Raw genomic sequence first — 20,661 nt, forward strand, 5'->3', positions numbered from 1 at the left:
TGCATGTCGCTGTGGAGATGAAAAGTAGGTAAAATTTTTCTTCATAAGTCTTCAATAAATCTGAAATGTAAGCCTCAAAATGAAGACTGCGGCAAGCACCATGCATAGAGAGGTAATTTCATTACAGAAACAAGCTCAGAATGGCAACGTTTGAAGGAATGTGTTAGTTAGAGAATGTTATGCTGAATACAATCAATTGAAGGCATTCACTGTATCAGGTTCAGATGTTGGACAAACACTGATTGTGTTCTAAATTAATGAATGCTACTGTCCCAGTTTTATAGAATAAATTATTTTCTAATGTTGCACGTCAAGATGGACTTAAGAATGACTTCAACCATTCAGAATTTTCCGTTGCTTTGGCTGAGAGTTGTTATTTGAAAAGGAGCTCTTCTAAAGCGCCTCCAGCAACGTCTGTGAAGCACGCTGTGCAAGACACTAGTGTTAGCATTGTCGAGCTAGGAGTCACTCCATGGAAACAGTTTCATTATAACCTAGTCATACCGTTGAGACATGAGACAAATGTCTCTCAAAAGGCAATACAATGTAAAAGGTGCAAACACTTTCTTTGCTTTTTTTCTATATTTTAAAAAATGACATGTTGAAAATTTATTAATGCAATTCCCAACAATTAACTGAAATGCATCTTTTTGTGGGATTACAACAATGATTCCCCTTAAGCTTTCTGAATGTTTCCAGTCTTATTTTTAGATTATATTTGATGGTAAAGTCTTTTGGGTTGGAAGAGCCAAAGACGTTACCTAAAAAAACTTTGATGCTCTAGAGAATTCAAGTCAGGACTCTAGCTAGTACACTCCAAAGTACGGTACGTCGAGCTAGAAGAATCACCGGTAACACTTTATTTGATGGGTTGAGAATAAGACTGTCATGACATCGTCATAAACATGACATAACAACCTGTCATGAACATGAATAAGTCTTCATGAATATTTATGACTGTTGTCATAAAGTGTCATTTGGTAAAAAATGACACTTTTAATACAAAGTTGATATTATTCAAAATGTCTTTGTTATGACAACTTGACATTAACCAAGAAATCATAATCCTACATAAATTTGTTATAAAAGTATTACTTATTAAACTTTAAAAAATGATGTAGCTTTACATAATTAAAGCTAAAGTTTAATCAGTAATAGTTTTATAACAAGCTTATGTAGGATCATGATTTCTTGGTTAATGTCATAAAGAAGACATTTTGAATAATATCAACTTTGTTTTAAAACAAATTACACTTTATGACAACAGTCACAAGTATTCATGAAGACTTACTCATGATTATGACAAATGTTATGTCATGTTTATGACGGTGTCATGACAGCCTCCTTCACAACTCGTCAAATAGTGTGTTACCGAAACATCTTGGTAAAATTAAAACACTACATAAAGCCTAATTTGTCGGGGGTATGAATATTTTTGGACTTAACTGTATTTCCACAGGCCTTTGGACATCCGATATGAAAGATGAAAGTAACAAAAACTCTGTGTTCAACATTAGAAGTGTTTCCTGGTGCTTCAAAAAAAATCTGAGAAGGAAAACAACCCTTCTGTTGGTAGAGAGGCAACTAGTGCCCAGAAAGATTACACATCCAGGCTCAAATACAACATACATTCACCAAAATCCTTTTAGTATGGGGTTCTGATTGATTCAAGAATGTCTTTTAACTTCACAAGTACAAGACCTATTACTTGTTTTAACATTTTCTGCTACCCACTTGGGAAAATTCAATACACTCAGGAAATTAGGCTTTATGATGAAAAGAAGGATATTACATTAGGGTAACATTAAGCCAACATGCACATGCACAAACCCCATAAAAATGTTGTAGTACATGTTCAAAATCTGGGATCATGGCAGGAAACCCATTTCATAACCAAACTATTTCGATGTAGAGAGTGACCAGACATATAGACTGCTATTAGCAACAAAACGTGTGGTTGTGGTCCAGCTTGCAAAGAGGGAGTTAAATAAGTGGTGTTGTGTGTAAATGTCTGACTCTTTAAACATGTCATCTCATTAAAATTATTAGATTACTTGTCAAAATGTATCAACATTTCTACCATTTCATGCTTCACAACAGCAATAATCAGATGACATTTACTCAGTAGTGGCTTCATACTTCCATTTCTAAAGCTCAAACTAATTGTGATTGTCCTCCCTTACAAAAAATCCCATGAAAATCACATGTGACTTTCACATGTGATCACATGTGGTTCACACAAATTTTACATGTGAATGATGTGAATCACATGTGAAAGCAGCACATGAATACATGTGATTTTGGAATGTTTCGTGGTAAAATATTTGGTGGATTATGTGATCACATGTGATTTTCATGGGATTTTTTTGTAAGGGCTGTCAAATGACTGGACCCCTCTTTTGGGAAGCATGGGTGTAGAAAGTAAGACTTTCCTGCTGATTCATGCTGCAGTAAAATTGTCTCCACAGAATTTCGTCCTCTAAACATTAGAGGAAATGGAGCCTCTAAACCTGTCAATGTGCTGCCTGTCAATCTTTTAAGACTCAATTTAAGCCTGAGATAAGCTATTCAGACGGGTCTGGACTGTCCCATTCTCTCCACAATCGGAGAAAATTGGATGGGAGCGGCAGAAAGATTAAGATTCCCATTAAAAAAATAAAATAAAATAGCTGTCCTGATTAAATTTTTCAATATTTGCTAAAGACCAAAATGTCCTATTTTACTCTGTTCTCACAGACTGATCTCCTGTATCTAACCCTAATTACCTGTGCGGCTTTGTTTACCATTGTGTTTGATAGAAATCTGCCTGCGCTGGTTTGAGAGATATAAGACTGTAATGAAAAGTAGTGCACACTTCTACCTGCACAAAGCATCACACAGACATATATACACATGCAATAATTATCAGAGTAATTAGCTTTCTCAGCAATTTAAAACCTTCATCTGTCCTTAGTGAGTATTAGCTTCTACACCCCAGGCACGTTTACCCACAAAGCCCGCTGATTAGTGTTTATTCTTCCACGCTGCATTATCAGGACAATTTTTCACCCACCACATTCCACAAGCCGTGCAAGACTTCAGGCTCAGCAACAAGAAGATTACCATGGATATCCTAATCATTCTGGAGAGTTTTATCTGTGTGTTACAAGCACACAATGCTTTCGACACTTGTTAATTCTTATTCATTTTTAATTACTATTTATTTCAATGTGTTGATGTTGATCAGTTAAGAAGTACTTGATGCGCTAATGTGGTCATTCCTGCAATTCATGGTTATAAAGAAAAAAAAAGAAAAAAAGTCAAAACATGAAGACAATTTAAACTTTAAGTTCCCTTATATGAGATGTTACAAAGCCAAAGCTCTCAAACAAATACAAATTAATGATTCTATAATTGAACTATATTGAACCGTATTGAACGATGTCAATTAATAACAAACACTTATCAATTATTTTCAACCAGGTGGGGCAAAAATAGCTTGGAGACCTCTTTAATATGTACCCAACAATACCCTATTTGTTGGATGTAAACAGGAAGGAAGGAAGGAAAGTTGGATAGACAGATGGATGGACAACAACCAAAACTTCAAAAAAAGATGCAGTAACGAAGATGACGCTGATAATCATTTCAAACTTCTTCCCATGTAAATATATACACATTTTAAGCAGTATTATTCCACAACGCAGAGCAGTGAAGCTTCAAATTAAAACAAAACACATCCCTCAAGCTCTGTCCTATCAAAGTCTGCTTTTAAGCTCCAACAGACTCTCTTTGGGGATGGAAAATGAACAGAAATTCACGGGACCAATAGCCACAGGGCAAAACACAACAATTGAAGAAAGGCCAAACACAGACAACTGTTAGACATTAATTATTTAGACATGGAGGCAAAAGCTAATGTGGCATTTTTGGTTTATTGCCATCCACAAGCTTGTTAAAATCCAATGTAGAGAGAAAAAAAAACACAGAAAAACCTTATCTCAAAACTCACTGAAATTCAATTACTCCCTAATAAAATGGGATGAGAACAGTGATAAATTACAGCTGTTTTTCTAACTTTAACAATGTGACAGTGTGAAATATTGCTGGGACCTCATTAAGAAGCTCCGGGTGCATAAAGAACCTTTCTGCGCTGACCTTCAGTTTTTGTTTTCCTTTTAAAGGGACGGAAACAATTTCACACTGTCAATCTCAGCCCCCAATCAGCTTTAAGCATGGAGGAAAAACAAAAAAAAAACTCTCTGCTCTCCTCACTTCAGAAATCCATTTCCACTCATCCCATCTGCATGCATTACCTATCAATATTTATGCGTTAGCAAACAGCATCTTTGGCCCGGTGTTGAATAAGACATGGCTGGGTATTGATCTAGTGGAAGAGCAGCCCCACCAACTTTAACTGAATAAAGGAAACGATGGTCTCGGGTTAATGGGCTCATTAATGTTAATGCACACACGCACACTGCATTTTAAATAGAAAAATCACAGAATTGACACGTAACATTGGGTCATTTTCAATCTCTTATTATACCTTTAAATATATATATTTTGCTGACTTAAAATACTAACCAGAGGCCAGTGTCCTCCTGCACTCTCATAAATTGGATTTGCTGCACTGATGCACAGATAAAATAAGGAGATTTGAATAGATTGGCAAATGTTTTCACATCTATTTTATTGCGCTGCTTGGGGAATGCTGGTTTTAAGCAAAACAACATAAAGAAAGAATTTACACTCTGTGCCTGCTCACTTTCTCTGTGTTTTTCTAAAACAGTTATCCTTTGTGTAAAAGTTTCACTTGACGTTCCAAAAGCCCAAAGTGCATTTGTTCCTGCTGTCCACTTTGTTATGAGAGAATGACCAATGAGGAAAGAAGGGTAATGGTTCAGATGTAAAACCACTTAACGCTCTTACTTTGCCACACATGGCCATTCGCTAAACCTCTCCAAAGAGTGTGTGGTCAGAGCTGAGCAGCTGTCTGTAAGCTCAGCAGCTCTGCCAAAATTCAGATTTGCACTCAGAACGAGACGGTTAAAACAACAGCTGACATTTAAAGAGGTTTTTATGTTCTAACCTTTTAAGGGCAGAAAACACTCAGGCCTAAGAATTGGTTCAACTGTGTGTTTATTTACTGACATGACGACTAACATTTTGGCATTCAACAAACTAGCTAAATTTTTCTTGTCACACTGTTCCTCATCTTGCAATGAATGGTGGCACATTTAAAAGTGAAGTTGGCATTGGTCTACAGTTGAATAAATTAGGTGCATTTTGTGAAGTATTTGGAGCAATGCATATTGATGTTTATGTTTATTAGGATGAAGGATGTAAACTTTACATGGTGCTACTGCGTAGGAACTGAGTAGGTTTTGTTGGATGCTACTATCTTCCTTTAAATAGGGATGAATCTGGATAAATGAATGGATGATAATAGTATGGTGAGGAGGAAAAGAATGGAACTTGCTGCCTCCAGAATTAACTGAATACAACACACAAAAATCTAATTATTAGAGGCTTTCTAGACCAAAATTGTCAGAAAACAACGCTTAAGACAAATATTTTGGGTCCTTCAGTAAAACCGTAGAAAAGGAGGAAGAGAAAACGACAGCGTAATTTGCTGTTTGACTGTGACCTACCCTTTTTACAAGTCAGGGAAAATTAATAGTTATGAGCCACTAATGCAGTTATTGTAGTTGTACCATCTGTGTAAAATGCCCTGTGCTCTTCCACATCAGGGACGCTGTTCGCTGTTTGATAAAAAAAAAACAACAAAAAAAAACTGAACATTACCTCACGCCAAATTAGAAACAAAGCTTTTTCCACCTTGTAGTTTTTTTTCTCGCAGATTTTGCTCCATTTGTAGTAAAAAGTGAATTATTTTCTTTTATCTGCCGAGAGGTTTAAGTGTGTGGTGAGGTAACACAGGTTTCACAGTAAAAGAGTGAGAGTTGGACACCTTGGCAATAAAGGGGGTGAGGGAGCTTTGCTTTAGGCTTCAATAAAGGAGCATTACTGTGTCTAAGTTTAAGTGTTTGGCTCCACAAATTACTTTAGTGATCTGGTGTGAAATTTAAAATACTCACATAAATGAATCCAACAACAATGCTTGCCATTTTCTGAGCATTAGTTGTATAATTTGAGCATTATCTGTGCGTAGAAATAATAAAGTGGAGTGGTGTTAAAGTGACCCGAAGCACATTTAATTTAGTCTCTGATGGAAAAATCAAAACCAAAATTATTTGACTTGGGTGGTAAAAGGCCCACACAGCAACTTTGTTATTTTCAGTTTTGCAAATTGAAAGAAAATATGCTACATTGACACTTTTTATGAAAATCAAATGCTTACCAAGTTTAGTGACAAAAACTCAGATGCACTAATTTCAAGGTGTAAATTGAGCTTTTCTTTTCCCTTGATTATTCTGCACCCAGCAGCAGATTAAAACGAGGGGAAACCGGTCTTGTTACAAGCTATTCTAAAAGGGCAATTTTTCTCCGGTTATTAAACTGTAAAATCAGCACTTACTCCACAAAGATGAGTAAATAAAAACTTTATGTCACCACTTAAAGGCTTAACACCATCAAAAAGTCAGGAACTTTTCCCAATCAACTCTACGTGTTCACTTTAAATGTCTCCATCAGCAACTTGACTATTGGCAATAAATCTGGACCAGCAAAAGATCTTAAGGATTCCTGCAAGACATGCATTGCAACACCCTGCAATGCATGTCTTGTGAATTGCCTTGGTTAAAACTATTCAATTAAAATGTGTGATAAGTTACATACACAACCACGATTACCACACAAAACATGTACGCCAACTGAACAAAGCTTAGTTTAGCTAATCAGGATGGTAGCCAGTTTTTGTTCACACATGTTTTGCTCTCATTAACATGTTTGAGTCCAAACTGCAGTTGGAGATAAGCTTAAGTTTCAGCTTGCTGCATCAAGAATTAGTGTAGAGTAAGTTACAAGTTAGACTGCTGTTGCTAAGCTAGCTGAGAAAAGCTAATTGGAGGTTTCCTTCTTAAACCGGTTATACATTGTTTTGATTGACACAGGCAAGTTGGGGTCAGGACTGTTTTGGCAACAAAAGAAGGACCAACAGGCATTCATTATGTTATGATATTATAGTTTTTAATATACATTTGTGATAGCACATAGCGTGCAATGTTTTCCTGCTTTTAGAGGCTGCCACCCTGATGTAATTTATGTAACAGTACACGACAAAAAATCAATTTAGGCGAGCAAGCTAATTGGAAATATGCCATCATTAGCTGAATTTGCATTCCCTGTGCTTCTGTCTTTTCATATGGCAAAACTGTTTATTTCTCACTCACATGTCACTTTTTTACTCCTCTGTGAATCACCACTTCAACACAGTCAGGTGATTGATTGCTGCAAAGACCCAAGGAGCTGTGTTGTCAAGGGTAGTTATCCTCTGCCAGGATCTACCAAGGCAAACTGGTTCTGATTTTACTAACCATTAGTCAATTTGCTGTAAGGATGGAAACGGGACAGCACCAAGCCACTTCATTTTGCTCATTCATTTTTATTTGCATGCACATGAGAGTGTGTGTTTGGTACTTACAACTATCTTCTTCTTCAGAAATAAGCTTGACCACATAACAGGCGTAGATAAACCCCGCCAACTGCAGACGAAGACAGAAGCAAGAAAACAAAAACAAGTGCAAAACAATGAAGATTATTCTTAACGCAACACAGAAAGAGTGGAAAAAAAAAAGGCAGTGTGTTTAGAAAAATGCAATAGTTGGAACAGACAGGGCAAACAGGTGCTGGTGTAAGTGGAGCAGAACAGCTCCAAAATAGAGCACTTGAATCTCCTCTCTCATACACACACACACACTCACGCACACGCATGCCCACACACTGAACAACAACTTCAAAAACAGCCACAAGGTTAGCCTTGATTTTAATGGCAGGGCTATATGCAAAAAGTGCTTTAATATGCATCTTCAATTTTGAAACTTAAAAGAAATAGTCTGATCTACATTTGCATGCAGATGCTGCATATGTTTAATGAAGAAACCGACAAAATCGGAAATTAAATTGGTGTTTCTCAGTTGAGGTTTAGAGCTCTGTAATTCTTCCCAATATTATTAGGAAAACCTTCCACCAACAGATGTTCTCACCTCACAGTCCCTTATCACAAACTAACTAAAAAATAAATAAATAAATAAATAAATAAAAACAGGTGCTATGTGATGAGAAACAGCAGATTTGTTCTGCTGTTACCAAAACGAGGGAACAGTAATAATGTGCTCTGCTTGTAAGTGGTATTTAGAAAGTGATGTAGCGGTCCAAATTGGTGAGAGCACCTTAGCTCTCCGATCGGCTTTCTCATTGGTTGTCTGTTTCCAAGGTAACAGATAGCAAGTGGCCAACTGAGGCAAAGATATAGGAAGGCGCAGTCACTGTAAGGTCGGCGTTTTAGCGACCTTGTTACTCTGGGACTTTTTTAAGAGGAGCAGAAAGGAGAAAATGTGGGCGGAGAGAGGAGGATGCGGCCATACGGTGACAGAAGTGCACATCAGTGTTTGTTTGAGGTATTATTATCTGGAATAAAGAGGCTCTAATGCTCAAATCAGCCTTTAAGTAATGGGGGGAAAATAACATTGACCTGGCAGGTTTTCTATCGACTGCGTGTACTAATGCCAGCACATCCTCACGGGCGCACATAAACACTCGGCAAAGACGGCGATTGTGGGAAAACAGCATTTGGGATTCAGTGTAAATCTCAAGGTCTTGACCTCATTTAGTATAAATAATGTTCAGCTCCCAAAGCCCCCTTCCCACTCCTCCCACTCAGTTTCTCACACAGGCCTTCCTCCTTTCTTCTTCCGTTTTTGTTACCATTAAATCCTTCCAACTTTTCTCTTTTTCTTATCATTCTCCAGTCTATTTCAGACAACAAGCCAACGTTATCAACACAACAGATCAACGAGAGAGAAAAAAAACAAAACAATCAATGGCCTTTACATAGCAGATATGACCACTGATAGAAGACACAGATAACCTTTCCTGACTGCAACATCTCAGCTGTCAATGCTGTTGGGTGACGTTCAGAATTTGAAAGATTAAGATGACATCAGCCCCACATGCAGCCTCTTCTATAGGCTGCCGATCCCCCAGGAAGCATTTCTTTTCTTTATGAGCATCCATCTAAAGGAGACTTTTACCATTACAAAGTCAGAATGTTGTTTAAGAGACCATAAAGAGTTTGGGGAGGCACTTGGAGTTTGAGTAGATCTGGAGCCTGCTCGGGTTTCTGCAGGCTCATTGCCTCTGAAAATGACTTTGGGGTGCAGTTTTGTTAGCGTGACCGAACACGGCGCAGAGTCGTGCCCACCCTTGTGATACAGATGCCGTCGTTAGGCCTCGGAAGAGCACATTTACTCTGCACATCAATATCCTGTTAATATCCCACAAACTCAAGGGTTGCAGCTACATGTAAACATAATATCCTGTTTACAATAAATCTGATTCTATCTCACCACAAAGGCAGAAAAATCAAATGCGACGGCTGAGATGTGGCAATATTCATGCGGGGTTGTGGTATGCATGGCTTATCTTTTCAATGTCGTAGGGCTGGGAATGTTTTGTGCTTGTAGATTTTATGTGAGTTTAGTACGTCACAAAGGCTGCGATGTTTTTAAAAGGATTTTGAAACTTTGTATGCGTAACTGTGTATGCAATACATCAAATACCAAATCAGAAAAACTATCAAACGTGTTACATTGTCATGGGTGGGAGTCAGTAAGGTCTTAGCCCTGTCTTTTTCAATATTTAACATATTGTGTTCAAAGATGGCATTCTGCATACTTTTGCTATAACAAGAAATTATTTTAGCAACTAATGTTTTGCTATCTTCTTGAAGCAGACTGCCAATTCTTCTCTGGCATCAACAAAGCATTTTTAAAAGTTTTTTGTTACTTTATGTGAATCCTGAGACAGGAAAGTAGGTACTGAGAGAGAGGGAAGACATGCGGCAAAAGTCACCAGGCCGGGATTCAAACCTGCAATGGTTCGAATCCCTGCAAGGACTTAGGCCTCCTCATGTGGCTTCTGCTTAATCCCTGCGCCAACACAGCACCCATCAAGGCATTTTTGATCAATCAGCTCCTGCTGTTTGCAATTGGACGTCCGTTAGCAAAAAACTTGTAAATGTGTGTACAGCCTGCCTGATTGCTCTCCGTTGAATATTATGCACAGACAATCTCACTGCCAAGCTCCAATTCATTCGGAGTGAATGTCCACCAACACCGGAGCGACCCAGTCCTGATTATTGAGTTTAAATGTCCCACTGTCAATTTGAAACGAGGCGTGCCAGTAGAAAGAAGGGAGATCTTTGGTCAGCTCACCTGACTCTCAAGCAAGAAGTCCTGTCCATGAACAGATATTTCATCCTTTAGCAAGAAAAGTTATGTTTTGTGGACAAAAAAAACTACTGGAAGAACCTCATTCTCCCTGTGAAACAGCTGATTGTGAAACAGTCCAATAACGATGAACTTAGATAAAATACAGCGGAGACCCTGCAGCGAACATCGACTAACACCTCGGAGTGAAAGCTGCTCTGTGTAGAGGAGCTGATGTGTAGCACTAATAGAAAGTTATTATAAAAGATGTAGTTGCAGATATTGCAGCACAGCAGAGCCACATCCGAGATTGGCAGCAGAGATTCACAGGCTACTTTTCTTCTCTTGATGTCACATTGCAAAAGTTTAATTAAATCAACAGCCTAACAAGTTGTGGGGCATAAAAAGATAAAAATTGTTTCTTGTTTTTTTTTTTTTTTTTTTACAGCATCTCTCCCTCTGTAAAAAAAAAAAAAAAAGTTTTTAGCCTTTCTGGAGCCTTAAAGTCTTTAAGCACAAACTGCATCCTCACATCTCAACTCAAAATATTTAAATTAACTTCATATAAACCTAGAGGGGAATTTGAATGATTTGTATTCGCTTCTATAGAAACTGCATTCCTTGACACTGAAAGCATTAAGTATAATGTGAAACCAAACCATGTTGAAGAAAAGTCCTTTTGATAAAAATGTTAGCTGGAAGAACTAATTGAATCAATTATTGTGATATCAAATTTTATATGAAGAGATACAAATCAGCTCATTTAAACTGCTATCATATTATTTTTTTAACTGAGCTTATCTTTATAAAGTGATTATACTGAAACTAACACTGAGCTGAAAATTTGTCACATTCTAATCATTTGACTCCCGCCGCTTTAAAAAGGAAGTTGTCAGCACTTTGACTTTAACAAGTTACAGACTATAACATTAAGTGATTTTAAAACTAATGAAATATGTAATTCAACAAGGTTTCTGTTACTATCTAACTCTGAAGATAAATAAATCACATTTTTATTCTCTCAGAAGATGTGTGATTTCCCTGACTTAGCAGACACTGACCTTTAGTCTGAGTTAGTCTGAACAGAACCTTATAAGAGTTTTTGAACCCATTGAATTTGTTTGTATGTTTTCAACCACAAACTTTATTAGTTTGTCGTCATTATTTTGTCAGAGATCACCCACAAAAGTGGCTCATTACTGTGTAGTCCTGGAGGGAAAAATCACACATGGTTTGAAAATTTCAAGCTGTTCTGTCGTCAAACTCTCACACCTGAGCTGTGCAGCTCCTCCAGAGTTACCTGGCCTTCTCCGCTGCTTCAGTGAGGAACGCTCTTCTTACAGTTTAGGCCTCGGTTTGACAAACTGCTTTGTTTTGTTTTTTTCTTAAACAATGGATTGAACAAAGCCTGGGATATTGTTTTATATCTTTTTTTACATATTGATAGGATAATTCTTCTACGCCCCAAATATGCACTACTGGTGCCTCGTAAACGCAATAAATTAAATCCAAGTTTGCTATTGTACTGTGAAAAACAAAAATAAAACATTGGTAGGGTGTATCTAGGATGAAGAAGTTGTTACATTTAAGCTTTTCGTCAAGGCAATCGTTCTGCTTTCTGGCTTCAGGTCGCAGTCACATGGGTTTGAATTCAAGCAAGCTGCTGTTTGCTTCCTTTTTTAAAAAAAAACTTTGTCTACTGAATGCTGCTTACTGAATACAAACCGATGACTGTTCAGTGTGACGGGTGAGAAATGGAAATATCTCTACTTCACCCTGAGCTCTGACAGAATCATCGCATTGATCGGCCAGACAAGCAAAATCTTGTTTCGCTCGTCCACTTCAGCTCTTAGCAGTTTGCAACACAGCAAAGACTGTTTCGATGGGGAAAGTGAAAAAAGAAAAAAGAAAATCCCAGCTGGAGTACTTTTTTTTTTTTTTTTAATAATCTTTTAGTGTCACTGAAACATACAGCAGAGCAGATGCCTGTTGCCATGGTAAACATGTTAAATGTAAGTAATTCAACAGGAAGTCAGCAAATCTCACGGCATCAGCCTAAGGTAATAAAAGCCTAAGGAATAAAAACCTGTAATACATGCTCTTCCATGTCTGTCTATGCTTGGCTGTAAAAAACATAAAAGAAAAAAAAGAAACGTTCCTCGTTCAGAGGTCGAGTTGAGCAGAACGTTCTGGACCAATGTTTACAAGGATAATGACTGCAAAATGGGCTTAAACCCTCCAGTCCCGCAACGTCTTCTCAATTTGTGACTGTAATGCACACCGTTATTTACAGCCATGTTATCAAGCTCAGCCTTAATAAGTTCATCCAAAGCTTCTTGGTAAATTTATTTTATGGCTTCCATTTGGCATTAATACCAGATTAGTCTGCATTAAAGGTAATTAAGTGAACAGATTAAACGGAATGAAATGAGACATGGCGAAGCTCTTACCTGGAAAGATATAACAAGACTATCTTTATTTCCTCCCTGCCTGTCAGAAAAAATAATAAAAAAAAATAAAAAAAGTGGTTTTATTGGCCTGGAGTATTTCAGCCGTGACCTGATCATGGCTTAAAATACTGATCAAAGACTGTGTCTCCACTGAAGATGGGGCATGTGCCTATTTCCCATGAATATGTCTTTGTGATTAAAACGGCAACAACTGTGACAGCTCAGCGTTGTAACTCTGGTGTGTCATTCACATTTGGAGATCCCCCCCCCCCACACACACACGACTGTGAAACAGTAGATAGCATTAATACCTGCTGGTACAGCAAGAACTAAACTGATATAATTAAATCAGTCAATTCAAACTGTGGCTAATCTCAAAGCAGTGCAGGTTGCCTAACGTTTAGCTGAGGATTTAGCTGGAGAAACGGCTGTTTTGATTTGTCTGTTATGATTGGTGTATAATTTTACCTCCAGTAGACAATAGGTAATCCAATATCACTTTGGAGGATGAAGGTCCACAGAAATAAGTCCACTGCCCTCATAACTTCAATGTACTAATTGGCATGGCTGTGTGGCGCTATACCTGCTAGAGGAGAGGTCTGAGTTAGGAAGTTGTGATAACTTCAATTCTCAGGAACGTGAAAAGAAGCGCCACAGTACCTCGAGGTGGTCTGCACATAGCATATATGGATATATTTCTGTCAGCCTCTTCATCTCTATCGTCATCCCTTTTGCTAATCACACATAAGCTATACTGCACCTCACTGCCTGATCACAAGCTGATCATAAATGGCACATAAGCTTAAAAGTGCAGTGGGCATGAAAAGTATATTTTAAAGGTGACATATTTTTACTATTTAAGAATCTTAGTATTGCCCTTAAGCACTGTATTTTGTAATGCAAGTTCTAGTTCTTTTTTGGGGGGGGGACTGGTAAGCAACTTGGAGTTTTTTTTGACAAGATATGGACCTATTATTTCTAAAAATCAAACTGAATCACTCACCTTGTCAGCTTGTGAATTTAAAATGTTCAAGGCTTGTTTCGTTTCAAGTCTTTCATGAGGCTTTAAACCTCAAAAAGAGCAAGCTGTGTCTCTAATTATTCCTGCCACTGACTCCTTTTCACAGAAGCATTTTTACATGACCAGTGACTTAATTTTTCTTTATGGGATGGTGATATCTCTTCAGATTGTCATATATTCTGTTGGAATCTACATCTTTTTCGTGTAATGCAAATTGACAAATTTTCAAATAGGGGATGAAAGAATCACAACTCTGCACATGAGTAAAATCTCAGTGTTCTGGACACTAATATGCTTTGACAAACCCTTCATTAAGCACCACACACTTAAGTGCAGGATCAGAACAAGTGTCTTCTTAAAAGTATTACTGATTGCCAAGGTTGATTTGTACGGTTCTTCACTTGTTGGCTATTTTGAGAAAAAAATGGCAATATTAATGATTAAGTAGACCGACCATCCCTCTGGCCAGCTGAAAGACAAAAAACATTCACATTTCGATCGGCTGAGAGTTGGAAAAAGGAGACTAAAATAGATCGAACTCGATCTGTCACATAAACATCAAATAAAAGTTCTACATTTTAAAGCTTACTATATTGTGCATGCATCTAGAGTTTTGCAGCGTACATTGGAGCATAGTGAAAACCGCGGTGTGTGATTTTGTAATCTTTTGGGATTCAATTAATTTTAGAATCTTGCAAAGGTCAGATCGTCTTAGAGCTGACAGCTGGAGTACTTTCTTTTTAGAAATGTGCAGGCTGGGCCCTCACAACAAAACAAATCCAAGGTGACTCTGAAGTCCGTGCCGCATGATTATTACAGCTAATTTTAGCTAAATGTAGCCATCTGTTTGATGCTCTAACAAACACTTTCACATCTACCAACCTTTTTAGAGTTAAGTGTAGACAACCTCACAGCGGAGCCGAGATGCTGTTTGGATGTATTTTCAACATTGTTACTAATAGAAGTGGCAAGTAGGGGTGCGCCGATTTCATAAATTTATGGAGATTGGTTGATATTTACGTATGAAGCCGATCTTATTCGCCGATATCTGTTACCCACTCATTGACTTTCTTGCTATATTTAGCAACATTTCAGACAAAAATATGGGTGTCAGCCAGAATCGGAATCAGTAGGTAAGGCTTTTCAAAGATCTGTAACTGATTATCGGCCAGAAAATTGAAATCAGCGCTCACTCCTAGTGGCAAGTAATGTATCTCATCTTCCTTTGCATAATACTAGTATCCTCCAATCGTTTGAGAAAACAGCACAAATGCAAATAATCAGAAGATGAGCCCTCATTGAATAAGAAGAGGACAAGATAATTATTTGTATTTGGATTAGATGTCCAATTCAGTTTGGCATAGAGTAGTTTAATTATCTCCAATGAATTGTTAGAATCAACATTTATGACATTTACTTCTTACACCAAGAAAATACATGTGTTCATTTACTCCTGAAGGTGAGTATTGTGATACAAACCAAAGTAAAATGTGGTGCAGCCTCTGCCTGGACATGTCAGCTTTGTGTGGATTTCTGTCATCTTGCAGAGGAAATCCCATTAAGGACAAGGGCTACTCTACATCTTTAGTGAGCAATGCTGGCAAAGGGATCCCATTAAACTGAAAAAAGATGACTGAATCATCATTCTTTCCGACAATAATCAAGTCCCAAATGCTCACTTGGCAAAGACACCGAGAGCACCTGGAAGTTTTGAAAGCAGCAAAGGGAGTATTCAGACGAACGTCAAACAGCTGGTGTTCAGTAGGGGAGGCGAATCTACAGCGTGTGTTCTGCATAGCCACAGCCCAAAAGACTTTCAGAGTAAGCATCATGGGATGAGACCTTTAGAAAGCAGGGACAGCTGCCAGAGGAGGGCATCTGCAGGCCACTCACCCAGTGGCACGGTTTGTCCTCCAGCAGAGATGATGAAGGTGAAGCAGCATTTCGCCAAAACAGATGCAGGACAGAAAGCTGACTGTACAGCATTTTTTTATATATCATAATAAAAATGAAAAAAAAAAAAAATCAATTAGCACGCTGGTCATAACCACCGTTTCCCAACATGACAAAGCGATACAGTTTAACTTCCTGTTTTTTGTCCCACATTATTCAACGTGTTTCTGCTGAAACTTAAATTGTAACAAATATGTTTGCGAGATGTATTAGTGACAACATTTCACGCCATTAGTCAAATGTCCCATTATCTCTCCTTACGCTGTCAAACAGCTATACGAAGGAAATACATGAAAGGAATGGCAGGCCTGTTCACTTCACTGGCATTTATGAATGTCTGAATGTGTGCATGGGTTTTCCAACTTCACACGTTTTTATACAACGAATGGTAAGAGAGCTGCGACGGCGACGATTTTCCTCAAAGTTTTACTTAATAAAGAATTACGATATTAACACTGGTCTGGTGATCGTTAAATAATTTCTCTTGTGAAACCCAGGAGCTGGCAATATCCAGCTTTCCTCTCCAGTTTGGACCAGCATAGTTACTCTCTTTCAGCTGTGTCAACAAACATCGTTTTTACTTTTGTTTTATTTCACTCATAAACAATCCATGTTTTGATGGTGAGAGTATTACTGAGTTAAAATACCATAATTTTGAAAATGTATTTTTAAGGACACTGGTTTTCACACCAAAAAGTAAGTCTGCACATTGTTATATTAAAATCAATATGCAGTTTGGTCCTAAAGGTCACATCAAGAACACGCTGCGTTCTTGATGTGAGATGGACGTGAGATCAAAATAATTATACATAACTCACTATTCATTTGAGAAAATTTTAGTTCCTCCTTCAGCTAATTATTGTGAGCAACTATGCTGCTTTTATTTTCATATTGAGGTCCCTGGCCAAGTACCACAGCAGATGTGTTATGAGGAGAAGGACACATAAGATGTAGAAAGCATGATAAAACAACACATTTTCTCACTTACAGAACTTTATGCTCACAAACAACATCTAAGATTCCCCAGAAGATCTGACTGTTGACGCCTCTAGTGCTTTCTGTTTGCTGTGTATAGCAATATGCCGTCTCTCGCCACTGTTATATATGCTATATCAGTATTCATACTGTGTAGTGCTTTTTTGTTTTAGGTAGGCATGATTCCAAAGGCTGTTTAATTTTGACTCTGTTACATAGTCCTACTTAAACTTTTAAATCTTGTTGGTCAGATTTAATTAATCTTGATCTAGAAACCTGATAGCATCAGTAAATCAATGACTTTGGTTCTTTTATAGACTTTGAAAGGCCTGAATCCTGTAAGTGAAGGTATTTGTGGTTTACAATTATAGTGAGTCTTCTGTGGGATTAGACCAGAACGTCCGGCCTTCAATCACTAAACTCATCAACGATGCTCGGTTATCCATGGACCGCGACTAATTCGTTGTCCATCTTTGTTTAAACCACCATTTAGTAATCAGTGCATACAAAACACAAAACATCAGTGTTGTAATCCAGCCGTCTGAGCTTTAGATTCAAGAGCCGCCTAATATATCTCCTTTCTTGACACGCAGGGCTATAATGAGATAATCAATAGAATTTGCCTCACCTGTCAAGGTTTTTAATGTTGTAGGTGATTGTTGTAATCTTGCTTTGTGGTGGAAACATTAATCTGTGATGGAAAATGCATTCATCTGCAGCGATAGAGTCCATTACAGCTGTGCTCTCCTCCAGAAGATAAACTGTGCTGTGATGGAGGTGTCACATCCACTGAATTAAATCTGCTTACATGTTGATAACTCCAACTAACACAAACTAACATTTCGCCTGGATTCACCCCCAATCCCCCCCACCACCTCTTTGCTCCCTGATAAATTACTCGTGATGAAAATATTTTGCCTCTGAGATCTACACCGACATCCCAGTAATGCCTCAATCAGTGATTACATCTAATCGCTTTCATCTAAACGTGTTTGTACACTTTGATGCTTGTGCAAAAACTATGCACAGTTTGCAGCGACGCCAAGTAAACTGAAGGAAAGCCGGCGTCCTCGGAGGGTGTTGGGTTTAAACTTGCATGGAACAGCTTTGCTCCTCTTTCTGATCTTTGTTTAAATGATTCAGGAGTTTTGGTACAACCTAGAAACAGGAATGAAGGGTTTAACTTATTCAGCAAAAACAGGATTAAACCTGCAGAGCACGACATTTGCTTTGCTTGACTGGCATTCAATTCTTTAGCATTGTGGTTTCTCTTTCCTTTCTCTTCCCCGATAATTGAATGATAAGCAGTCTGGACTGAATACAGCGTGGCATTAACGCTGCATTATTTTCTGGCTTTGGTGACATTCAGTTCGGTTTGTTAAAATGAAAATGAAACACTTACATATACTAATGCTTGCTCTTTTTGAAGAATGAGCAAAACAACACATTTCATCATCATTGCCAATACAAAATAGCATTGCCCTCCCACCCACCCTTATTCTAATAAAATCATTAGCTACTTTCTGTGAATTGGCCTAAAATATTATGAGCAATCATAAAAATAAAAATAAAAAGATTACATTTTCGCGTTGTAATTTTTCTCTGTGGGTTTGCAAAACAGCGAAAGTTAAAAAAAATGCTTGTATAAACCTTCAATGCTCAATATATTAAGCAAAGATGCACAGTACAGACCAAAAGTTTGGACACAACTGTGTGTCCAAACGTTTGGTCTGTACTGTATAAAGAAAGGCATGTGCAGATGGAACAATGTATCGGAGCTAGTCTAGTAAAAATGTCATGGAAAATCAGAGGTGGCCCATTCCTTTCCAGTTCACTGGCACAAGAGCGGGCTAAAGGTGATAATAAGCAAAGAAGGAGGTGAATCTTTTATAAAACACTTTCAGCCAGGACTGAGAAAATCTCCTGTGAGTTCTGGCTGAGGAGCTAGTGACAGTGCTGTAACAATCAACGTTTGAAAGGGTAAGTCCGGTTTGTGGTTTAATTGTGTGATGATGAAGCATTGATAGCGGTCTGTGTGCCCACTTTACTGTGATATTTATGAGGTTAGCTCAGGTAAACCCAACCTTTCTGCAATTTGTAACCCCGTATCCTACCAACACTTTGGCCTTTTAGAGTAAGCTAATTAAATTTTGTAGAAGTTTGGGCTAATATTTCATGGCCATGTACTTTGCTGTAGAGCATATATTTATATCTCCTGTTGGTTAGGTGTTTTCATAAATTATGAAGATAATTAATTTTAGAAAGCGAGCAAACCTTTAGGGGGTATAACAGATTATAACCAAAATAACTGAGCAAACTCCTACTGGTAGATGCAAATTGATGGTCTTACATTACCACATAAGTAAACTACAGTAGATTGGGTAGAAACATTGGTTTTCAAAGTGGACACAAAATGTCACAAAGCCTGGTTCTAACTAACACAGCTGGTACAAAACATCTTGAGGTACAGTAGGTACAGGTGAGAGATGACTGAAAATGTTCAAAGTACAAAACGAGCAGCGACTCGATCCACGTCAGCTCCAGCGGGTTCCGCTCCACCTCTCCCATGGTTTTGAGTTGCTAGATTCATTTATAAATCAGATGAAGCCAACGGATTGCAGAGCTGTTTAGTTAAAGTGAAGCTGGTCAATGCAATACTTGTGCTGTCTGCTCTAAATGTGCTGTTTGATGAGCGTCTTACTCTGTTGCACCACTATGTTAATAGTGAGGAAATGGAAATAGGTATTTTATGAGGTTTGCTTTACTTTTCCAAAGTTAGCATATTTCAATCACTAGTCCAAGTGCTTGTTGAGGCAAGATAAATTTGCCCTATACAAATAATTGAGGAGGGAAAATTTTGGGGACATGAGTGGTTTCTCAATATTTATCGAAATCTATTTGACTGTTTGTTGTTAACATTTGAACTATTTTTACAAATATGATGTGTGTTGCTACTTTGGGCAGGTTAAGCTGTATTTAAATGTGTCGTATAAATTAAACATTTTGCAGTGCATAAAGTTTCACCTGAACAACTGTGACTTGCACCTTATTTTCTGAAAAATTAATCACTCAAACCAGACGATGATCATCTCAAGTGTGAGCACTTGAAATCCTTTCTAGTCAAGGTTATTTAGTCGTGTGCACCGAAGGCCTGACTGTCTGCAGGTTTTCTTCAACAAAACAAACAACAGTAGGTGATTTCACTGATTAGTTCCTCCACTTTGGTTAATCACTGCAATTACAACACCACCGCGCCTGCAGAAAGCCTCTACTTAGATATTTGTCTTTTTTTTTTCTAATTTAATTATCAACTTGCCTGTTCCATTAGCAGGTAAAACACAGCTTGAAAAAAAAAAAGAAGTGGTGATTAAAGATGTCCCCGGTGTGTTACAGTCTAGCAGCAATGGCCCAAAAGGAGTTTTGTTCTGTCTCAACGCAAGTGAAAATCAGAACATAGAAGAAAAATATTCTGGTTAATACCCTCTTATATATAAGGGGGTATATATATATATATATATATATATATATATAGACCGCTGCTCAGACTTTGGACTTAGAATAAAACACACACACGTAGCTGACATGACTCTGATTGATGCTATCTCTAGCTCAGAAGCCTTTTAAAACAATGACAACTTTATAACGCCCTGTACACCACAGCCTTGATCTTGTTGCTTGTGAAATATTTCCTACCACAGTTTTTCCCTCCACATAACCTTCTATTAACACTCCATGAACAGCAGGTTTTATTGGGAAATTATTAACATCCCATTAGACACATCTGTACAATATTGCTACAAGTAAGTACAGGTGCTTACTAAAATCTATGAGACAAGCCGAATATGGAGGCTGTTGTCAGTTCTTGAGAAAAAATGTCTGTGCCACTTGTAGA

The 20,661-nt window shown here is 37.9% G+C and overlaps 1 protein-coding gene across 2 annotated transcripts in view; it reads right to left on the bottom strand.

Annotated features, from left to right (window-relative positions):
- nkain2 (sodium/potassium transporting ATPase interacting 2) overlaps positions 1-20,661 on the bottom strand; it is a 97,585-nt gene that overhangs the window by 11,464 nt on the left and 65,460 nt on the right. For both annotated transcript variants that reach the window (XM_044106336.1, XM_044106335.1), the window contains one exon: positions 7,586-7,646. In XM_044106336.1, coding sequence (XP_043962271.1) covers positions 7,586-7,646 — 61 coding nt within the window. The remainder of the gene's footprint in view (positions 1-7,585; positions 7,647-20,661) is intronic.

Source organism: Gambusia affinis, linkage group LG22 (assembly GCF_019740435.1).
Source record: "Gambusia affinis linkage group LG22, SWU_Gaff_1.0, whole genome shotgun sequence".
In the NCBI taxonomy this organism is placed as follows: Eukaryota; Metazoa; Chordata; class Actinopteri; order Cyprinodontiformes; family Poeciliidae; genus Gambusia; species Gambusia affinis.